This window comes from Phyllobates terribilis, unplaced genomic scaffold (assembly GCF_046119375.1).
Source record: "Phyllobates terribilis strain yellow unplaced genomic scaffold, ASM4611937v1 Scaffold_29__1_contigs__length_15306474, whole genome shotgun sequence".
NCBI lineage: Eukaryota > Metazoa > Chordata > Amphibia > Anura > Dendrobatidae > Phyllobates > Phyllobates terribilis.
The window spans coordinates 12135350-12157617 of NW_027362789.1; the positions used below are offsets into that span (position 1 = coordinate 12135350).

The 22268-nt window shown below is 43.7% G+C and overlaps 1 protein-coding gene across 1 annotated transcript; it reads left to right on the plus strand.

The window, feature by feature from the left end:
* The first annotated feature begins 2775 nt into the window (after positions 1–2775).
* Positions 2776–16335, plus strand: LOC141178707 (uncharacterized). The gene is made up of 7 exons (XM_073660586.1): positions 2776–2793; positions 3043–3192; positions 3322–3501; positions 3585–3708; positions 3792–3889; positions 4420–4510; positions 14485–16335. The coding sequence occupies exons 1-7, from the start codon at positions 2776–2778 to the stop codon at positions 15936–15938; spliced, it is 2115 nt and encodes a 704-aa protein (XP_073516687.1). The 3' UTR covers positions 15939–16335.
* Positions 16336–22268: the final 5933 nt, after the last annotated feature.

Sequence of the window (22268 nt, forward strand, 5' to 3'; positions counted from 1 at the left end):
TAACCATGGCATACAAAGCCATCCACAACCTGTCTCCCCCATACATCTGTGACCTGGTCTCCCGGTACTTACCTGCACGCAACCTCCGATCCTCACAAGATCTCCTGCTCTACTCCCCTCTTATCTCCTCCTCCCACAATCGTATACAAGATTTCTCCCGTGCTTCCCACCTACTCTGGAACTCTACCCCAACATATCAGACTCTCGCCGACCGTGGAAACCTTCAAAAGGAACCTGAAGACCCACCTCTTCCGACAAGCCTACAACCTGCAGTAAACACCACTGCACGACCAGCTCTACCCTCACCTACTGTATCCTCACCCATCCCTTGTAGACTGTGAGCCCTCGCGGGCAGGGTCCTCGCTCCTCCTGTACCAGTCGCTGACTTGTTTTGTTAAGATTATGTAAATGCTTTTGTTATGTATATCCCTATCACATGTAAAGCGCCATGGAATAAATGGCGCTATAATAATAAATAATAATAATAATAATAATTCAGCCGAACTCTGTCAAACCTTTTGAGATGCCATGTTTGCTTTTGACACCAGCAATTGGTTAAACTGCCAGGGATTATGTTGCAGCCCCACCTGTGCCATCCCTGTGGTGAACATCTATGTTCTGGTGCTCAAATGAATTAATTATTTTAAAACAAATGTTTAATGTGTTAGAAAATAACAAAATGTGTCTTATGCTGTTTGCATGTTTTTTTCTTTTTATAAGAATTGTTGGTGCCAATTTATTTTGAAACATTTTAATTTCTGCTTTTTTTCTGGTGTTTTTTCTTGTAATATAGGAAAGACTAAGGCCAGAAATAAACCCCCGTAAAACACTGTACAAGGAGACTTTGGTATCAAATAATTTGTGCCCGCAATATTTGTGCAAACAAAAAAAGGTTTTATAAATACAGTGGTGGCCAAAAGTATTGGCACCCCTGCAATTCTGTCAGATAATACTCAGTTTCTTCCTGAAAATGATTGCAATCACAAATTCTTTGGTATTATTATCTTCATTTAATTTGTCTTCAATGAAAAAACACAAAAAGAATTGTCCTAAAGCCATATTGGATATAATTCCACACCAAACCTAAAAAAGGGGGTGGACAAAGTATTGCCACTGTTTGAAAAATCATGTGATGCTTCTCTAATTCGTGTAATTAACAGCACCTGTAACTTACCTGTGGCACCTAACAGGTATTGGCAATAACTAAATCACACTTGCAGCCAGTTAACATGGATTAAAGTTGACTCAACCTCTGTCCTGTGTTCTTGTGTGTACCACATTGAGCATGGAGAAAAGAAAGAAGACCAAAGAACTGTCTGAGGACTTGAGAAACCAAATTGTGAGGCAGCATGAGCAATCTCAAGGCTACAAGTCCATCTTCAAAGACCTGAATGTTCCTGTGTCTTCCGTGCGCAGTGTCATCAAGAAGTTTAAAGCCCATGGCACTGTGGCTAACCTCCCTAGATGTGGACGGAAAAGAAAAATTGACGAGAGATTTCAAAGCAAGATTGTGCGAATGGTGGATAAAGAACCTCGACTAACATCCAAACAAGTTCAAGCTGCCCTGCAGTCCGAGGGTACAACAGTGTCAACCCGTACTATCTGTCGGCGTCTGAATGAAAAGGGACTGTATGGTAGGATACCCAGGAAGACCCCACTTCTTACCACAAGACATAAAAAAGCCAGGCAGGAGTTTGCCAAAACTTACCTGAGAAAGCCTAAAACGTTTTGGAAGAATGTTCTCTGGTCAGATGAGACAAAAGTAGAGCTTTTTGGGAAAAAGCATCAACATAGAGTGTACAGGAAAAAAAAAGAGGCATTCAAAGAAATGAACACGGTCCCTACAGTCAAACATGGCGGAGGTTCCTTGATGTTTTGGCATTGCTTTGCTGCCTCTGGCACTGGACTGCTTCACCGTGTGCATGGCATTATGAAGTCTGAAGACTACCAACAAATTTTGCAGCATAATGTAGGGCCCAGTGTGAGAAAGCTGGGTCTCCCTCAGAGGTCATGGGTCTTCCAGCAGGACAATGACCCAAAACACACTTCCAAAAGCACTATAAAATGGTTTGAGAGAAAGCACTGGAGACTTCTAAGGTGGCCAGCAATGAGTCCAGACCTGAATCCCATAGAACACATGTGGAGAGATCTCAAAATGGCAGTTTGGAGAAGGCACCCTTCAAATATCAGAGACCTGGAGCAGTTTGCCAAAGAAGAATGGTCTACAATTCCAGCAGAGCATTGTAAGAAACTCATTGATGGTTACTGGAAGCGGTTGTTCACAGTTATTTTGGCTAAAGGTTGTGCAACCAAGTATTAGGCTGAGGGTGCCAATACTTTTGTCTGGCCCATTTTTGGAGTTTTGTGTGAAATGATCAATGATTTGATTTTTGCTTCATTCTCTTTTGTGTTTTTTCCTTGCAAGCAAATTAAATGAAGATAATAATACCAAAGAATTTGTGATTGCCATCATTTTCAGGAAGAAACTGAGTATTATCTGACAGAATTGCAGGGGTGCCAGTACTTTTGGCCACCACTGTACATCAAACTTCTGTATGTGAATCAGACATAAGATCTAACAAGATAGAAGATTACAGTCCGAGGAAGACAGGAAACATTCATATAGACATATAGACGGCCTGTGGAGATGTAGTCAGTGAAGCACTGTGGCCAAATATGTTTCTGGAGCAGTAGAAGAAGATGAAGATGTCGTCCTCCTCATGAAGTAGTTATTCCTCATGTCACGTGTAATGAATATCTCCTGCAGTATTGCTAATGCCGATTCCAATGTCAGTAAATGAGATGACAATTAGCATTATGGAAGATGAGTCTATGAGAAACGTATTCAGCTGCCGACTCTGAGGAAGAAACTGCTTGTTGGCTGTGTTCTAAAATATATTTGTTTTATTAGCAGATATAAAGAAAAAACTAAATAGTGTAAAATAATAAATCTCCTCATATTTTTCTCTAATTATCTCCAGTAATTGTATTATTACACAGGATTTTTATGATGTTACATCTACTTATCTTCTTCTCATTCAGGTCCCTACAATATCAGATCATCTCAGTGAAGATCTTCTATATAAGAGAATTTTCCGGATTTACCCATCAAAACTGGATATGGACAAGGACAAGATGGCGGAGAGGATATTTCACCTCACCCTAGAGATCCTCTTTCGTCTTACTGGAGAGGTGAGAGATTCTGATGACGTCACATTACATCATTCTTATCTATGGGAATAACAGATGGACAGAACTGGAGAGGTGAGGACTCTGGAAATGTCTGGAGTGAGATTTATTACTGTGTCTCTACATAACCAGGATTACACAGTAGTGAAGAAGACCTCTAGTGAGCACTGTCAGGACCCTGTGTCTGAGAGATGGGGAAGACCCCTGAGCCCAATCACAGGGCCTCCACCTCACCCCCTGATACATGAGGACATCAATGACCAGAAGATCCTAGAACTCACCTACAAGATGATTGAGCTGCTGACTGGAGAGGTGACACTGCTGGGAATGCTGGGACATTATACAGTAACGCTATGAAGGGATCGGGGGGATGACGGTATTATTGTATGTGTCAGGTTCCTATAAGGTGTCAGGATGTCGCTGTCCATTTCTCCTTGGAGGAGTGGGAGTATTTAGAAGGACACAAAGATCTGTACAAGGACGTCACGATGGAGGTTCCCCAGCCCCTCACATCACCAGGTAATAGACAGGACTAAATACACACGGCCTATAATTATCTGTATGTAAAGAATGAATTCAGTCCCTGTATGTGTTTCCTCCAGATCTATCCAGTAAGAGGACAACACCAGAGAGATGTCCCCGTCCTCTTCTTCCACAGGACTGTAAACAAGAAGATCCCAATGTTCCTCAGGATCATCAGGTAGATGGAGAGAAGGTGTAATGAGATCTCCCCTATGATGTGTAGACGGCTGTGGAGGTCTTGTGCTCAGCTGGGCTGAGTCGGAGTCCATTTTGGCGCAGTCGGAGTGGTATAAAATGGACCGACTCCGACTCCTAAAATATATAATAAATTGGGTACAGTAGTTCAATGCAGTTTGTGGGGAATATTTTTTCATAAGAATTTGAGAAATTTATGAAATGTCCTATAAATGTCTGTCCTATTCCTGATCTAAGGGTCTAGACTTTTAGCTGAGATGAATCTGTGCTACAGTAAATTTACCACTTTAATAATGGACCATGTATGAGGGAGTCGTGGAGTCGGTGTCATGGAAATTGAGGAGTCGGAGGTTTGGCTTACCGACTCCACAGCCCTGGTGCTCAGTCTTGTTTTATCCACCAGTATTATATGTTTTATACTTGTGTAATGAGAACGGTGGAGATGGCAGGATTAGAGCTGATCATAGATGTGACTTCTCCATCTGTCTGTGACTTTTACAGTATTTGTTTCAGGGTGAAGATCTGACCCATATTAATACTACAGAGACATATGTGAGGGGTGATGAACGGTGTAAAGAGGAGATTCCTACATATGACTACCCAGGTGAGTAGTAACCACTAAATGCTGATAAGTCACAGATTCTTCTCAGTCGCCGGCTGCTTTATCAGTGGTGTAGTCCGTCTGTATCACAATCGTGTGATCACCATTCTTCCTCTAGACCACAACATTCTCCCCTACACAAAACTGTTAACCCCTTTCTGACTTTGTAAGTAATAATAAGTTTCTGTGCTCTGGACCTTATGGACCAGGTACGTATTATTACGACATGGCGATCGCACCCGCACACAGGCTATGCGGGCGCAATCGCCGCCCGGGTCAGCTGATCTGACACCCGGCACGCAGTGCCCGCACCGCTCCCGGCAGCACTTTAACCCCCTAAATGCTGCAATCGCTGTGATTGCAGAATTTAGCGAGTGAGCAGAGGGACAGCAGCGGGGTCCCGATCGTTGCCATGGTGACCCGATGTCATCATGACAACATCCGGGTCACCAGCCCCAGCAAGTTAAGTTTGATCATGCGCAGTGCATGATCAAAGTAACTTGTGTCTGCAGAGCTGACAGTTTATTAGTTATAGCAGTGATCCTGCTCTGCTATGCCTTATAACTGCGATCAGCCTGTTGTAAAAATATATTAAAAAATATATATTTTTACAACATACATTAAAAATAATATATGAAAAAAATAAATAAATAAACAATATAAGCACACATATTTGGTATTGTCGCATCCGGAACCACCTGGCCTATAAAGCTGTTCCACTAGTTAACCCCTTTAGTGAACACCGTAAAAGAAAAAAAAAACTAAGCAAAAAACGGTGCATTATCATCATATTGCCAAACAAAAAGTGGAATAAAACGCGATAAAAAAGATGAATGTAAATAAAAATGGTACTGCTGAAAACGTCATCTTGTCCCGCAAAAAAGAAGCCGCCATACAGCTCCATCATCCGAAAAATAAAAAAGTTACAGCTCTCAGAATAAAGCGATGCAAAAAAAAAATAGTTTTTATTGTGTAACAGCGCCAAAACCTAAAAAAACAATATAAATGTAGTACGGCTGTAATACTGATCCGAATAATAAAGCGGCCTTATAAATTTTTCCACACGCGGAACGGCATAAAAAGAACCCCAAAAAAACAATGCCTGAATTGTTGATTTTTGTTTATTCCGCCTCCCAAAAATCGGAATAGAAAGCGATAAAAAAAAAGTCACGTGCCCAAAATGAGTACCAAAAAAACCATCAACTCATCCCGCAAAAAACAAGCCGTCACATGACTGTCGGCCGAACTATGGAAAAATTATAGCTATCAAAATATGGCGATGCAAAAACTTTCTGTGCTGCTGAATGTCCTCATATGGTCCCTACAAGACCAGGTCCAGTCTTTCTGGCCAAACTTCACTTTTATGATCTACAACATTAAATGTGCAGTGAGGCCAAGTGTGAATTTCTGTACAATAACAGCAGAGTTTCCCTTTATCCTGACTTTTCAATTTCTTTTCAAACCAACTAACTTCAAACAGGATTGTGATAAACTACATAAAACATTCCACCTGTGCCATGATATAACTCTAAGCTGTGCGTGGCTGATGGCTGTAATATACATTTATTCCCGCCTGCAGGAGATGTGTTGGCTCCAGCCCTGGTTTCATGGATTCACTCCACGTCATAAATTCCATTATGTTTTCAATCCTAAGGAATTCAGATTACTGCACAATCTCTCCTGAAATGGGGGCGCTAATACTTTCTCTACTCTCCTGGTCAGGACTCATAGTAGCTCCAATGGTCCACCATAAATGAGTGCGACTCCGATTCAGTGTTGGAGCTCTCCCTGATACATATATTGTTGTTAGAGATGTAACATAGAATAAAAAAAATGTATTTTTTTATAGTTTTTTTCTGTATGATAGTTTGATTGTGGTGGGATTGTCCTGCCTCACTTATGTGAGTCTGTAAATAACTGATATTCTTTAAAAGAAGATCTCCATTGCCTCTTCCAAATGTCCAAGATCTAAATTTAAGACACCTCAGCTCTGCAGTATTATAAAAAGTTCTCTTTCAATGTCTATTTTTTCTTTTTGAAACTCATCTGACAGAAAATATTGGCCCTTACGATAGTTTAGATTACGAAGAACCACCGAGCCCCATACTCTAATTACCCCAGAGAGGTTTCACCACTAGTTACTCATTTATTACTGATGAAGACTGCTGAGTTTGATCATTTTAGTAGATGTGTTCTTGTATATAGTCTTAGTTTTTGACTACAGTAGTTAGTGCCCAAATTTCTCTGATTTAACCCCTTCCTGCAGCCAGTTTTCTGTTCCTCTCTGGGCCCATTTTTCAAATCTGACGTGTGTCACTTTATATGGTGATAACTTTGGAATTCTTCACAAAGGATAATAGGAAACAAATGGACCTTACAAATAATATTCCAACTTCTCTTGAATCCAACAATACCCTATATACAGCTGTACACTACTGTCTGGGCACAAGGGAAGGAGCGCCATTTAGGTATCTGAATGCAGATCTTGCTGGAATAGTTTGCAGACACAATGTATTGGGGGCGCTGATCATGGTCACCTGGCAGCTCAAAAGATGGCTACCACGAACAAGCTTGGCGCTATATACTTAATTTTCCAGATCCCAGGGTTTGCCTTGCTCATCATCCTTTATCCCTTCTACATGGATCTGGACTTACACAGAGACCCCTAGGCTTGGGCCACGATGTTACCTGCTGTTCTGTGGAGTGAGATGGGAAGAAGAATATTCAGGTAGTTGGGTCAGAACCAGGAGAGCAGAGAAAATACAAAATCAGAAGACACAAGAGTAGTCAGTAAACGGGCCGGGATCACAACAGAAACAAATACACAAGCCGGGAGCTGAGCACAGAGGACTGAACCAGAGGAGAACAAGGCTGGATCTGGCAGCTTCCGGCAACATGCTTCCAGCTTTAGTAGGGTATGGTGCTTTCCAAATGGCTGAAGCAAGGAGCAGATTACTCCAGCTGGACAGCACACACACCCATACTGCCAGACTGGATGGTACTACAGGTCCCAGCAACCCTAATCTTAGTGGCTGGACAGAGCCTGCGCCGCCCAGAGCTTCTGGTTCTGACGTCTCCTCCATCACCAGCGCTGCATGCAGAATGAATAAGGCGGCTCCTGGTGACAAAGTACAAAGTCGCTGCGGATTTCAATGGGGTAAGGTGACGGCAGCCGGGGTATTTGTTAGTCCGTCATTTTCTTTATTAATCAAATGGCTTCACAACATGTTTCGGCTAATACCGCCTTCATCAGGTGATGGCCAATATTACCACACAAGCACTTTATATAGAAGTTTAGACAATTAACCAGCAGGTGCAAACAATTAACCAGTTAACCCTCAAATCCCCATTACCATTACATACAGGTTCCCATTCTAAGGGCCAACCTGACTTGGCTGATAACAGAGACAAAACATCAACAATAAAAATAAAACTACATGAAAAATTATATATATATATATATATATATATATATATATATATATATATATATAAGAAGAATATAAAAAGAGTAAAAGCTGCATATATTCATAATTACACATATTAAAAACCTAATAAAAATAAATATCCACTACATTTTTCAATTCTATATAAATGATGTTACTTAGTTAAGTGAGAGATTCAGACCTTCCGGGGATAAAGTTCCCAACTTATAGATCCAATAATTTTCCCGGTTTACCAACCTTTTCTATCTATCATGCACCGTGTCAGATATATGATCAATAATCGTAAGGTGCAGATATTTTGGATCTTTCTGATCTTCTAAGAAGAAGTGCTTTGACAACTATGGAACAAATCTCCATTTCTGATATTCTGCCGATGTTTATTTAGCCTGGCGCGCATTGGTTGTATGGTGCGACCTACGTACTGTAGGCCACATGTACACTCCAACAAATATATCACACATGAAGAATGGCAGTCTGTCCGGCATCTAACCTGAAAAGTCTCCCCCGTGGTGTGCAAACTAAAAGTTTTTGTTCCATTATTAAAGATCTCACAACAGAGACATTTTGATGGTCTACATCTAAAGCACCCATCCCCCCTTCCTTGGTTTATATTTTTATACTTTATACACTGCTCAAAATAAATAAAGGGAACACTTAACAATCAATTTCACATGCTGTTGTTCAAATGGAATAGACAATAGATGTAAATTATTGGCAATTATCAAGACACAATCAATAAAGGAGAGGTTCTGCAGACCACATCCCACACTAACACGGGGAGAATATACAAACTCCTTGCAGATATCGTCCTTGGTGGGATTTGAACCCAGGACCCCAGCGCTGCAAGGCTGCTGTGCTAACCACTGAGCCACCATGCTGCCCTCCTCCTGGGGAAGTATATCCCTCAACAAGCTAATAAAATGTGAAGAATATTTTAAATAAGATTCAAGCCTAATCACATATTTTTGTAAAAACAAATTGACATAATATGATAAATTAGCTGTTATAGATTTTATCCCCGAAATGATGGGGCGACCAGGGGGATTGGTAGTACTTTTATCGATCTTGGGTCGGAAATAAAAATAAGGGGTCTGAAAAAATTGTATGTCCAAAAATCTTTTCTCTCTCGCATCTAAGATCCCCTCCCTAAGGGCCCCCTTAGTTAAGCTTTTATATTCCATAAGATGGTGACAGAATTATCACAATCTAATTTATTATAATAATCAGTATCACTGAGTATCCGCAAACCTTCTCCAGTGTACCAACCCCGATTCCTCACCACAATACCACCGCCTTATCAGCTTCCTTAATAATTATTCCTTTATTCTTCCGTAAACTAGAGATGGCTTGTCTTTCTGGAGCCGTCAGGTTATCCCTCTTTTTAATATGAGTAAAAGTGCGAATGTCTTTTAAAATCAGTTGCTGAAAAGTCTCGAGATGACTTCCCTTATGGTGAGTAGGATAAAAATTACCACCTAGTGGAACATGGTGGAAACCCATAGCGGGCACATGATTTTCGACTCCATTATTAGCAAGGGGTATACTGGCGTTTATTGATTTACGCAATCGTGAGATCTCAGCCTCAGACAAGGTGTGGTCAGACAGGGTAAAATGCATACCATTTTCTGCTTCTCATCTTTTTCTCTTTCCTCAATATTTACCCTAATGGCTTTGTCTTTTTAATTAGCAAATCCTACAGGGCTGCTATTTTTTGGGATGGCTCTACCTCGCCCCTACATCCCTGATATTTCTTTTTCTTTTTGGTTGGCGAGCTTGGGCCGGCTGAAAAAACTGTGGGATTTTTGTATCATAAAGGACCGCTGTGTTTCTTTTTACCATTGAGAGGCGGTGCAGTTTCATCAGTTAATATTACAGCTGGTGATATCAATTATATTGAAGAAGTTATATTTTGTGGAGGTGGTAGCTTCACTGATTTATCAGTGGAACCTTCCTCTAATGATGTATGCCCTACACTTAATGACTGAGATATTGTTGGTAAGGAATTTTGGGAATCAGGATGGATAGTTAAAATAGAAAAATCCAATGCACTAACACTCTGCGTTGAGGTTGCACCAATTAATTCATTTAACCCAAAATCAACTAGTGATGATTCCTCTGTATCATTAGAAACACCACTATCCTTATTCACCACTGGTAAGATAGAATTAATAGCTCCACCAGTGTTTGCTTGATTCTCCCCAATAGGAGAAGGACACAAAGTAACTATTGCACTGTTAGTTTCCATATCCATAGTTTGACTCCACAGGCACTTTCTGCACGGTGGATGTTGGAGAGTGAAAATTGCAAATATTCCATTTTATTACCGAACACATTGTCTCCTGGAGCACAGTCTGGGCACTCACATACCATAAATGAAGTGGGTTCTTCTCACTATAGTAATGCCAAATACATGGATGCTAAATGTGGTTTGGGCGCACTGCAAGGCTCAGAAGTGAGGGGGAGATATGACTTTGGGAGTGCGGATATTGCTGGATTGGGTTATGGAAGCCATGTTGCTTTTCTAGAACCTTTGAGCCACTAATAATGTGGAAACCTCTGTTATTACACTGGCAGATGATGGGCCTGAGTTGAGGGTTTGTTTTTGTGAGATGAGTAGACATTTTTATTGATATTATTTTCACCTACAACGGTGAAAATAACTATTTGATACACTGCTGATTTTTCAAGTTTTCCCACCTACAAAGAATGGAGAAATCTGTCATTTTTATCGTAGGTCACTTCACCTGTGAGAGACAGAATCTAAAAAAAAATCCAGAAAATCACATTGCATGATTTTTACTTAGTATTTGGTACAGAAACCTTTGTTTGAAATTACAGAGGTAAGATGTTTCCTGTAGCTCTTGAACAAGTTTGCACACACTGCAGGAGGGATTTTGGCCCACTCCCCCATATAAATGTTTTCCAGATCTTTCAGGTTTTGGGGCTGTCGCTGGGCAACATTGAGTTTCAGCTCATTCCAAAGATTTTGTATTGGGTTCAGGTCTGGACACTGGCTAGGCCACTTCAGGACCCTGAAATGCTTCTTATGGAACCACTTCTTAGTTGCCCTGGCTGTGTGTTTCGAGTCATTGTCATGCTGGAAGACCCAGCCACGACCCATGTTCAATGCTCTTACTGAGGGAAGAAGGTTGTTGGCCAAAATTTTGTGATGCATGACCCCATCCATCCTCCCTTCAATATGGTACAGTTGTCCTGTTGAAAATCACCCCCAAATTGTGTTTCTCCCACCATGCTTCACGTTTGGGACGGTGTTCTTGGGTTTTTACTCATCCTTCTTCTTCCTCCAAACACGGCAAGTGGAGTTGATACCAAATAATTCTATTTTTGCCTCATCTGACCATATGACCTTCTCCCATGCCTCCTCAGGATCATCCAGATGGTCATTGGAGAAGTTCAAACGGCCTGGACATGTGCTGGTGTGAGCAGGGGGACCTTTTGTGCCCTGCAGGATTTTAATCCATACCAGCGTAGTGTGTTACTAACGGTAATGTTTTAGACTGGTCATTTACCAGGACCTCCCATGTAGTTCTGGGCTGATTCCTGACCTTTCTCAGAATCATCCTTACCCCACGAGGCGAGATCTTGCATGGAGTCACAGACCGAGGAAGATTCAAAGTCATCTTGTGTTTCTTCCATCTCTTAATAATTGTGTCAATAGTTATTCCATTCTCGCCAAGCTGCTTGCCTATTGTCCTTTATCCCATCCCAGCCTTGTGCAGATCTACAATTTTGTCCTTGGTCTCTTTAGACAGCTATTTGGTCTTGGCCATGGTGGAGAGGTTGGAGTGTGATTGATTGAGGATGTGGACAGGTATCTTTTATACAGGTAACGAGTTCAAACAGGTGCAATTAATACAGGTAATGAGTGCAGATTAGGAGGGCTTCTTAAAGAAAAACTTAACATGTCTGTGAGAGCAAGAATTCTTGCTGGTTGATAGGTGATCAAATACTTATTTCATGCAATAAAATGCAAATTAATTATTTAAAAATCATACAATGTGATTTTCTGGTTTTTATTTTTAGATTCTGTCTCTCACAGTTGAAGTGTACCTACGATAAAAATTACAGTCATCTCCCTTCTTTGTAGGTGGGAAAACTTGCAAAATCACTAGACTATCAAATACTTATTTTCCCAACTGTACATAACATTGTTTGACTTATTTCATATTTGGGAGGCAGAATGAACAATCAGTTGAACACCACACTTTACTGGTTTATGCTATAAGGTTTTCTATTAGACTGTGAACTGTCATTGTCCTGGTGAATAATTCAATATTTTTACATAACTTGCCATTTTTACAGTTTAAGTAGAAATTTGGTATTGGGTGAAGGAGGCGCTGTAAGGCTCGTCACTACCAGTGGCAGCGAATTTGTGGACAGGGAACCAGGGGTGTCCAAGTTAGTGTTAATCTAATTTAGGAGGTGTAAATTCGCGCTGGTGGTAGTGAGGAAAGAGAGGGCACGAGAGTTTTACAAGTACAAGAAGTAATTTTATTGATACAAAACAGGTGATTAGAATGGCTGATTAAAAATAGATAAAAGGGCTTAAACCCAGTGATTTCACTGGGTGGGATACGTAGATAAGTATTAAAATAGATAGGTATACACTAGATAAAAGTACCTAAAAAATATTAATAGATAAATGGGTTGCTTCTCAGAATCTTGTGATGGTCGGTCGGAGTTGATGGTTGAAGAGACAGTGGTTCTTGGACCTAGTGGGACAGATAGGGATATGTTAGATAGGTATATTAAGAAACGATTGGGGGGGGGGTAGGTTATCGTCTGTAGTTACCTGTTGATAGGACTTTGTAGTGGGTACAGTGGTTCTTTGGCAGCACGTGGTGGTGCCTGTGGTGGAGAACAGGAAGTGCCTAAGATAGGGCACAGGAGGGTTGGATGAGTGGGGATAGTATTGAGCGGTGAGTGTTTATGGCAGACTAGAATGTAGGTTGGGAATTACCTGCTATTGATATGGCAATCAGCAGGCTGTGGACGTGGTTGTTGGTTGCTCCTCCCAAGTAGCTCTGTAGGGAGGGAGAAAAAAAGATATTTGGTGTACACTTATTGGGTGTAATGTAATCAGGTTAGGGTGCAAGACCCAGTCTAAATAGTGACAGACTTAAAATTCCCTGCTATTGATATTACAATCAGCAGGCTATGTGGATGGTTCTGGTTGCTGTTCCAGAGTAGCTCTATTAGGGGGGGGGGGGATAAGAATTGAGGATAGGATATGGAGCCCAGTGGTTATAGCGTTGAACTATAGTTACCTGCTAGAGGGTTGTAGGGGGTGTCCAGGCTGTAGGGTGTGCTAGGAGGTAGGGGTCCTTGTCCTCCTTAGATAGAGATTGGAGGTATGCCACAGAGGGCTGCTGGTTGCTGGTCCTGAGTGGATCTGTAGGGAGGGAGGGGAGATAGAGATAGAGGATTAAATCTAGTAGGGTTTTTTCTGATTGTAGCTGTGGTGCACAATCTTAGTGGCAAAAAGGTCTTAAGTTACCTGCTTAGTAAGTCCAGGGGGTGTCCAGGGATGTCTCAGGATAGGTTGTAGGTAGTAGTCCTGGTCCCTGTCGGGTGGAGGCAGCAGGAGACTTTGGTTGTATTAAAGATGACCAGAGGTGGGGTGCAGCAGGAGGCTCAGGCTGACAATTGGTGTCTTTGTTGGCTGCTGATAAATCTGTAGGGAGGGGGAGGAAGTAGGCACATATGACTACTAAGGTATTGCCTGGTTGTGGCTGTGGTATACAGTCTCCGTGACAGGAGGTCTTGATTTACCTTTTTGGTAGGGGCAGGGGGTGTCCAGGGATGTCTAGGGAGAGTGGTGAGTACTTCTTCTTGTCTCCGTGGTGTGGATGCAGCAGGAGGCTGTGGTAGGAGACTTTGGTTTGGTCAGAGGTGGCCATAGGTAGGGTGCAACAGGAGGCTCAGGCTGACACGTAGTGTCTGGGTATGGTGCACCAGGAGGCTCTGGCTGGCTGCTTAGTTTTGGGTTACAAAATACAGCGGTATGGGTGGCTGGGGGTGCGGAGCCAGGTGAGGATACTGGCTGCAAGTGCTGTGGGGATAAGGAGAGAGAGGTCAGCTGGGTCTAGTCAGCTGGAAAAGGTCAGCTGGATCTAGTGTGGAGTCGGTGGGGCTGAGGCCTGTTCTTACTTACGGTCTGATGACAGCTGTGACGTCGGGAGATAATAGGGATCCGGAGCGAGAGCGGAGTACCGACCCGTGACTGCCGCGTGCTCGCTGGCTTCCGGGTAGGGTGAGCGAGAGAGAAAGGGGAGAAGGTGCGAGAGTATGTGCGTCTCCAGGGAAGCGCGCGAAAAAAGAGCAGCATGACGCGAGGTCACGTGGTGTGCAGGGTGCACGAGGTACGGAGGCCTGTGGGCGCCTCTGCAGCTGGGTTAGGGGTCAATCCAACGCGTTTCGACAGCTGTCATCATCAGGGTAGAAATTTTCAAAACTATAAAATTCAAGGATATTTAATTCAAAAATAATAATTGATTTTATTCTTTGCAGATGACTGTACCAGGAGATCAGAGGTACAGCTGACATCTTCAATTTGTAAATCAGATGATCTTGAGATCCCACAGGACTCAATTGAAGTGAATGACATTACTCCAGATTTACCATCATCCCTTCACAGCAAAGATCTGTCATCTGATCCTTTGAAACAGGTCCTGTCTTCTGATTCATTACCAACTATTAAGGAAAATCAAAGTCACAAAATAATCATTAAAAAAGGAGTTGCTCCTAAAGCAAAGAAGCCATTTTCATATTCTGAATATGGAAATAGTTTTCCTCTCAAAATGTCTCTTCTTAAACATCAAAAAATTCACACAGTAGAGAATATATTTTCTTGTTCCAAGTGTTGGAGATGTTTTAACCAGAAATCAAATCTTGTTAGTCACCAGAGAACTCACACAGGGGAGAAGCCTTTTTCATGTTCTGAATGTGGGAAAAGTTTTACAGAGAAATCGAATCTTATGAAACATCACAGAACTCATACAGGGGAAAAGCCATTTTCATGTTCAGAATGTGGGAAATGTTTTGCCGAGCAATCAAGTGTTATCAGACATCAGAGAACTCACACAGGGGAGAAGCCTTTTTCCTGTTCAGAATGTGGGAAATGTTTTAACCGGAAATCAAATCTTGTTGGTCACCAAAGGACTCACACAGAGGAGAAGCCTTTTTCATGTTCAGAATGTGGAAAATGTTTTACACAGAAATCACATTTTGTTAATCACCAAAGAACTCACACAGGAGTGAAGCCATTTTCATGTTCAGAATGTGGGAAATGTTTTAACCGGAAATCAGATGTTGTTATACACCAGAGAACCCACACAGGGGAGAAGCCTTTTTCATGTTCAGAATGTGGGAAATGTTTTAACCGGAAATCAGATGTTGTTATACACCAGAGAACCCACACAGGGGAGAAGCCTTTTTCATGTTCAGAATGTGGGAAATGTTTTAACCGGAAATCAGATGTTGTTATACACCAGAGAATTCACACAGGGGAGAAGCCTTTTTCATGTTCAGAGTGTGGAAAATGTTTTACACAGAAATCAAATTTTGTTAATCACCAAAGAACTCACACAGGGGAGAAGCCTTTTCCATGTAAAGAATGTGGAAAATGTTTTATTGTGAAATCAGATGTTGTTATACACCAGAGAACCCACACAGGGGAGAAGCCTTTTTCATGTACAGAATGTGGGAAATGTTTTAACCGGAAATCAGATGTTTTTATACACCAGAGAACCCACACAGGGGAGAAGCCTTTTTCATGTTCAGAATGTGGGAAATGTTTTAACCTGAAATCAGATGTTGCTATACACCAGAGAACTCACACAGGGGAGAAGCCTTTTTCATGTTCAGAATGTGGAAAATGTTTTACACAGAAATCAAATTTTGTTAATCACCGAAGAATTCACACAGGAGAGAAGCCATTTTCATGTAAAATGTTCTGCGAATAAATAATCTCTTAGTCACCAGAGCTGTCACACAAGGAAGAAGCCTTTTTTTATGTTCTTAATGTGGGAAATGTTTAACTTCTATAGACGCACTTATTAGCAAGAAAAAATGTTTCTAATAAGTGAGTGCGTCTTATAGACTTTAGGCAGCTTCCTGTTACTGAGGAGAACATTGAAACAGTGTCCTTCCTGATCAATCAGAAAATTGCTCTCTCCTCCACTCCACTTATCTAACTGATTGGTGTAAAGTAGGAGAAGAAACTACAGGGACCTGCACAGAGGCTGCATGTCCTGAATGAGCAGCTGAAGACTTCCTCAAGGACCTTTCAGATCATGTAACACTGTTTTACATATTTTCAAAACTTGTCAGGTTCATTTCTGAAATGAGCCATTTTTTAATGATTTTGACCATGTGAATTCAAATTGCACAATAAAAACTTTTAGTTGCCTCTTGTTTCTGTGATATACTGCTGATATTACTGCTACATATAATTGATGAAAAAACACAGCAAAAAAAGAGCAGCAGGGACCTGCCCAGATCCTCAGAACTAAATGCACTACAAGGGTTCAGCAAACCCACATAAAGATGGCGCAAAATACTGATGAGACAATCACTCACAACTAGTGTTGAGCGATACCTTCCGATATCGGGAAATATCGGATCGGATTGGATCGGACCGATACCCAAAAAGTAACGGATATCGCCGATTCCGATACCGTAAACCAATGCAAGTCAATGGGACAGAAATGTCGGAATGAAAATAAACCCTTTCTTTCCTTGTAGGTTAATTCTACATGAAGGAAAACAAGGAATAATGTAGAATGTATTGGGGGAGGTGGGGGAGACAATAAAGGCCTAGAGGTTTAGCCCAATCAAATGGAATAGCAGGAATTAATATTTTTTTTAAGACGTTCTGAGTTACGGAAATATTGACTATGTTAAGTATTTTTATATTTTGTCAGATATTTATGTTTCACTACTTCCATGCTCTTCACCTTCTTTTTTACTTCTCCCACACTTTCTCCTTCATCATCCTCAGCATCTTTTTCATCAACTTCTTCTTCATCTTCTTCTTCTTCACCTTCTTCGTATTATTCTTTTTTTTTACTTTCTTCATATTCTTCTTATTCAACTATTATTATTCTTCATATTCTACTTCATCTTCTTCATATTCTTCTTCTTCATCATATTCTTATTTGTGACTGGCATTCCTGTAGTTGCTATCTATAAAATGTTTGAACATTACACCTTTCGTTCTGCCCATCACAAACGATTTACAACAGGATTTGTCCACGTTCAGTTTGGCCTGCAGCAGCAGGTCTTTTCCAGGGGCACCACGAGGAGGAACGGACTCACCCCCATACACTGCTTAGTCATCTTCTGCTTATAATTTAGATATTATCTTTTGCTCTGATTTTTAGTCTTATGCTTAAAGTTCTTCCGCTTTTTGTTCTGCAGCTTCTTGTACTTCTGCTTCTTGGTTTTCTGTCTCTTGTTCTTCTGTATCTTGGTGGTTGTCTTCTCTTCTTTGTCCTCTTGGTCAACTTCTTCAGGGTCATCTTCTTGGTCTTCTTCGGGGTGGTCTTCAGGGTCATTGTCTTCAGGGTCCTCGTCTTCGGGGTCCTCGTCTTCGGGGTGGTCTTCAGGGTCCTCGTCTTCTTCGGGGTGGTCTTCAGGGTCCTCGTCTTCAGGGTCCTCGTCTTCGGGGTCCTAGTCTTCTTCGGGTTGGTCTTCAGGGTCCTCGTCTTCAGGGTCCTCGTCAGGGAGATCCAGAGTGATTACCAAGAACCATTTCAAAAAGCTTGAACTTGGAAATGTAGCAGAAGGTACAAGAAGGCTGAGGAACTACCGAGGACCAGCTGACGGTACTGGAACCCGGATGGGTAGCAGAAGGTACAAGAGCCAATTGAACTACCGAAGACCAGCTGACTGTATTGGAACTCGGTTACTAAGCAGGAGGTACCTGTGCCAGAAAGCACTACCAAGGACCAGCAGACGTTGGTGGAACTTGGATACCGAGAAGGAGGCACCTAAGCCAAAGGCACTGCCGAGAACCAGCTGACGGTACTGGAACCCGGATGGGTAGTAGAAGGTACAAGAGCAAATGGAACTACCGAGGACCAGCTGACGGTACTGGAACCCGGATGGGTAGCAGAAGGTACAAGAGCCAATGGAACTACCGAAGACCAGCTGACGGTACTGGAACTCGGTTACTAAGCAGGAGGTACCTGTGCCAGAAAGCACTACCAATGACCAGCAGACGGTGGAACTTGGATACCGAGAAGGAGGCACCTAATCCAAAGGCACTGCCGAGAACCAGCTGACGGTACTGGAACCCGGACGGGTAGCAGAAGGTACCCATGTAAAAAAAAAGTTTCAAGGCCGCGAGCCGGCCGCAGTTACCAAAACCCACAGTCCTATAGTGGGTGCTTGTCCTATTGGCACTATGGAACCAGCCTTCATTGCCAGATCCCGCAGCCCACATAGGAGTCGCCTAAACTGCAGGCACCATAGAGTCGGCTAACCCGACCGCAACACGACAGGACAACGCATTGGTTGACACTACCCGGAAACAGCTGACGTGCTGGAACCAGGCTGGGCAGGAGGGAGTACTCGTGCCAAAGACACTGCTGGGAAACAGCTGGCGGTGCTGGAACCCAGGGTAAATACTAAAAACAGAGTGGAGCCAGAGGCTTAATTGGAGCAACTTTAAAATCTGTAGTAGTGTGAATGTGGACAAAGCAGGAGAATTTGCCAGACACACAGCTGGGGAACAGCTGACGTTACTGAACCCCAATAACACTGGAGCAAGCGTTGACTGTGCAGACGGCACTTCTGAGCAGCAACTAGCGGTATTGGAGCCCAGGGAACATACTAAAAACAGAGCAACCAGAGGTGTAATTGGAGCAAGTTTTAAATCAGTAGTACAGTGGATGTGGACAAAGCAGGAGAATTCGCCGGACACACAGCTGGGGAACAGCTGACGTTACTGAACCCCAATAACACGGCAGCAAGTGTTGACTGTGCAGACGGCACTTCCGAACGCCAACTGGCGGTGTTGGAGCTCAGGGATCATACTGAAAACAGAGGAGCCAGAGGTGTAATTGGAGCAACTTTAAAATCTGTAGTAGTGAGAATGTGGACAGAGCAGGAGAAATTGCCGTCCGCACAGCAGGGGAACAGCTGACGTTACTGAACCCCAATAACACGGCAGCAAGTGTTGACTGTGCAGACGGCACTTCCGAGCGCCAACTGGCGGTGTTGGAGCTCAGGGATTACAGTTCAGGTGGTAGAAACATGAACACAACAGGAGACCTGGATACTGTTGCCAACCAATTATTTATTCTAGAAGAGGACTGGCAAATTCATGAGAGATCCAGGCCTTGTTCATTTTGAGAAAAGTAAGCCGGTCAACGTTATTGGAGGATAGTCGCATGCGACGGTCTGTTAGTACACCACCTGCGGCACTAAAGACGCGTTCCGATAATACACTAGCAGCAGGGCAAGCTAGCACCTCCAATGCATACTAACTAAGCTCTGGCCATGTATCCAGCTTACAGACCCAAAACTTGAAGGGAGAAGAGCCGTCTGGGAGTACACTAAGAGGGCAAGACATGTAGTCTGTCACCATCTGACGGAAACGTTGCCTCCTGCTGACTGGAGCCGTCTGTGATGGTGTAGACATTTGTGGCGGCGGGGACACAAAACTTTGCCACATTTCGGCCATACTGGTCTTGCCTTGTGCTGAAGCACTGCTTCTGCTCCCTCTTTGTGCAGAGCTTCCTCCACTGCCTCGACGCACTGAGCTGCTTTGTAAAGCACTAGCAGCACTGCTCTCGGTTGGAATGGAGAACATGATGGAATGCACCAGTGCGTCTTGGTACTCCCGCATTTTACGCTCCCGGTTCAACGGTGTTATGAGGCTTTGTAAGTTGTCCCGGTAGCGAGGATCTAGGAGGGTGGACACCCAATAATCAGCCGTGTTGAGAATGTAGGCGATGCGGCGGTCGTTTCTCAGGCACTGCAGCATGAAATCAACCATGTGCTGCAGACTGCTAACTGGCCAAGGAACGCTGTCCCCTGCTTGAGGCGTGATCTCTGCCTGCTCTGCATCACCCCACCCTCGCTCTAGATACTGACTACTAGAGCATTGTGTACCTCCCTCCTCTGGACAGATGTCTTCCTCATCCATTGACTCCTCCTCATCCTCCTCACAAAGTGTCCCCTGCCTAGGCCTTTGTGATGAACCACGCTGCGCAGACTGTAGAGAAGCAGATGGCATTTGTGACTCCTCATCCTCCACCTCTTCCAAAACCTCGTCCCTTAGTGCTTGCAGTGTTTTTTCAAGCAGGCAGATAAGGGGGATAGTCATGCTGACTAGTGCATCATCTGCACTCGCCATCCGCGTGGAATAATCGAAGGCACTCAAAACATGGCAAATGTCCTTCATAGAGGCCCACTCAGTGGTGGTGAAGTGTGAACGGCGCGCACTGCGACTTGTTTGTGCCTGCTGCAGCTGGTACTCCATTACTGCTGCCTGCTGCTCACACAACCTCTCCAACATATGTAACGTTGAATTCCACCTGGTGGGTAGGTCACATATGATGCGATGTTCCGGAAGACGTAATCGGCGCTGCAGAGCTGCAATGCGTGATCTTGCGTTGCTGGAACGCCGCAAGTGAGCGAACTCTATGCGGACCTTGTGAAGCAGTGCATCAAGATCCGGATAGTCCCTCAAAAAACTCTGCACAACCAAGTTGAGCACATGTGCCAGCCATGGGATGTGAGTGAGGTTGCCTAGGCCCAGAGCTGCCACCAGATTTCGGCCATTGTCACACACTACCATGCCTGGCTGGAGATTCGCTGGCACAAACCACACGTCGCTCTGCTGCTTGATGGCATTCCAGAGCTCCTGCGCTGTGTGGCTTCGATTCCCCAAAGAAATTAATTTTAATACGGCCTGTTGACGTTTGGCCACGGCTGTGCTCATATCGGTCATCATAACAGGTAACCGTTCACGGGTCGATGTGGAGGTAGACCGTGACGGCTCCTGCAGCGCTGATTCAGAGGAACTGGAGTATGAGGAGGAGTCAATGTGTACAGACTGGATTCCTCCAATCCTTGGAGTTGGCAGAACACGTACAACGCCACTCTCAAGATCTGTACCCGGCTCCACAACATTTACCCAATGGGCAGTGAGGGAAAGGTATCGTCCCTGTCCATGCTTACTGGTCCACGCATCGGTGGTCAGGTGGACCTTGCTACTGAAGGCGTTTTGTAGCGCTTGTTTAATTTTTCCCTCCACATGATGTTGCAGGGCAGGGACAGCTTGCCTGCTAAAATAAAAGCGGCTGGGCACGTTGTATTGTGGGACTGCCAATGCCATAAAGTTACGGAATGTGTCAGTCTCCACCAGCCTGAATGATAGCATTTCAAGGGCCAGTAGTTTAGCAATGCCAGCATTCAGAGCCTGTGCTCGGGGGTGGTTTGCCGAGTATGGGCGCCTTTTCTCCCATGCCTGTGCTAACGATGGCTGTAGACTGGCCTGGGAGTGTGAGGATGACTGGGAAAGTGGTGCTGTGGGTGGAATTACACTGTGTCTCTGGAGATTCTTCCATGGCGATCCTGTGAGGAAGCCGAACCAGCTGTGTGTGAGCTGGAGGAAGAGGCTACAACACGAGCTGAAGAGGTGGTAGGTGGCGCTGTAGGTTGGCCTAGGTCTTCAGTGTGTTTTTGTAACTCCACCACGTGCTTGGTCCGCACATGTTTCCACATATTTGTGGTATTGAGGTTGCTGACAATTTTCCCTCTTTTCACCTTCTGATTACACAGGTTGCATTTGACAAAGCAAATTTTCATCTGCAACGGTGTCAAAAAAGGACCAGGCACTGCAAGTCTTGGGAGCGCCCGCTTTGGATTTTGGAAGAGCCATGCTCCTAATGGGTGCCGAAGTGGAGGCTACAGGCAACCAAGTCTGCCCCCTCCCTCTCCCTCCTTTTTGGGACGTTCGGGGAATCTTTTCCTCAGAGCTGCTCCCACCACCTTCCTGTCCCTCACGCCATGATGGGTCAAGGACCTCATCATCTACACCACCCTCTTCAAACAACTGCTTCTCCTGGGTAGTCTCGACAGCACAGTACGCACCAGAAAGTGGCACCTGAGTCTCATCATCAGATGCGTACTGAGGTGTGCTGCTGACCATAGGCACTGGCCCACCCGCCTCTTCAGATTCAGAGAGACAAAACGGTTGCGCATCACTGCATACTACCTCTTCTTCAAATTCTTGAATTCTGCTTGGCTGGCCCCCTCTTTCCCAGCCAAGAGATTCAGAG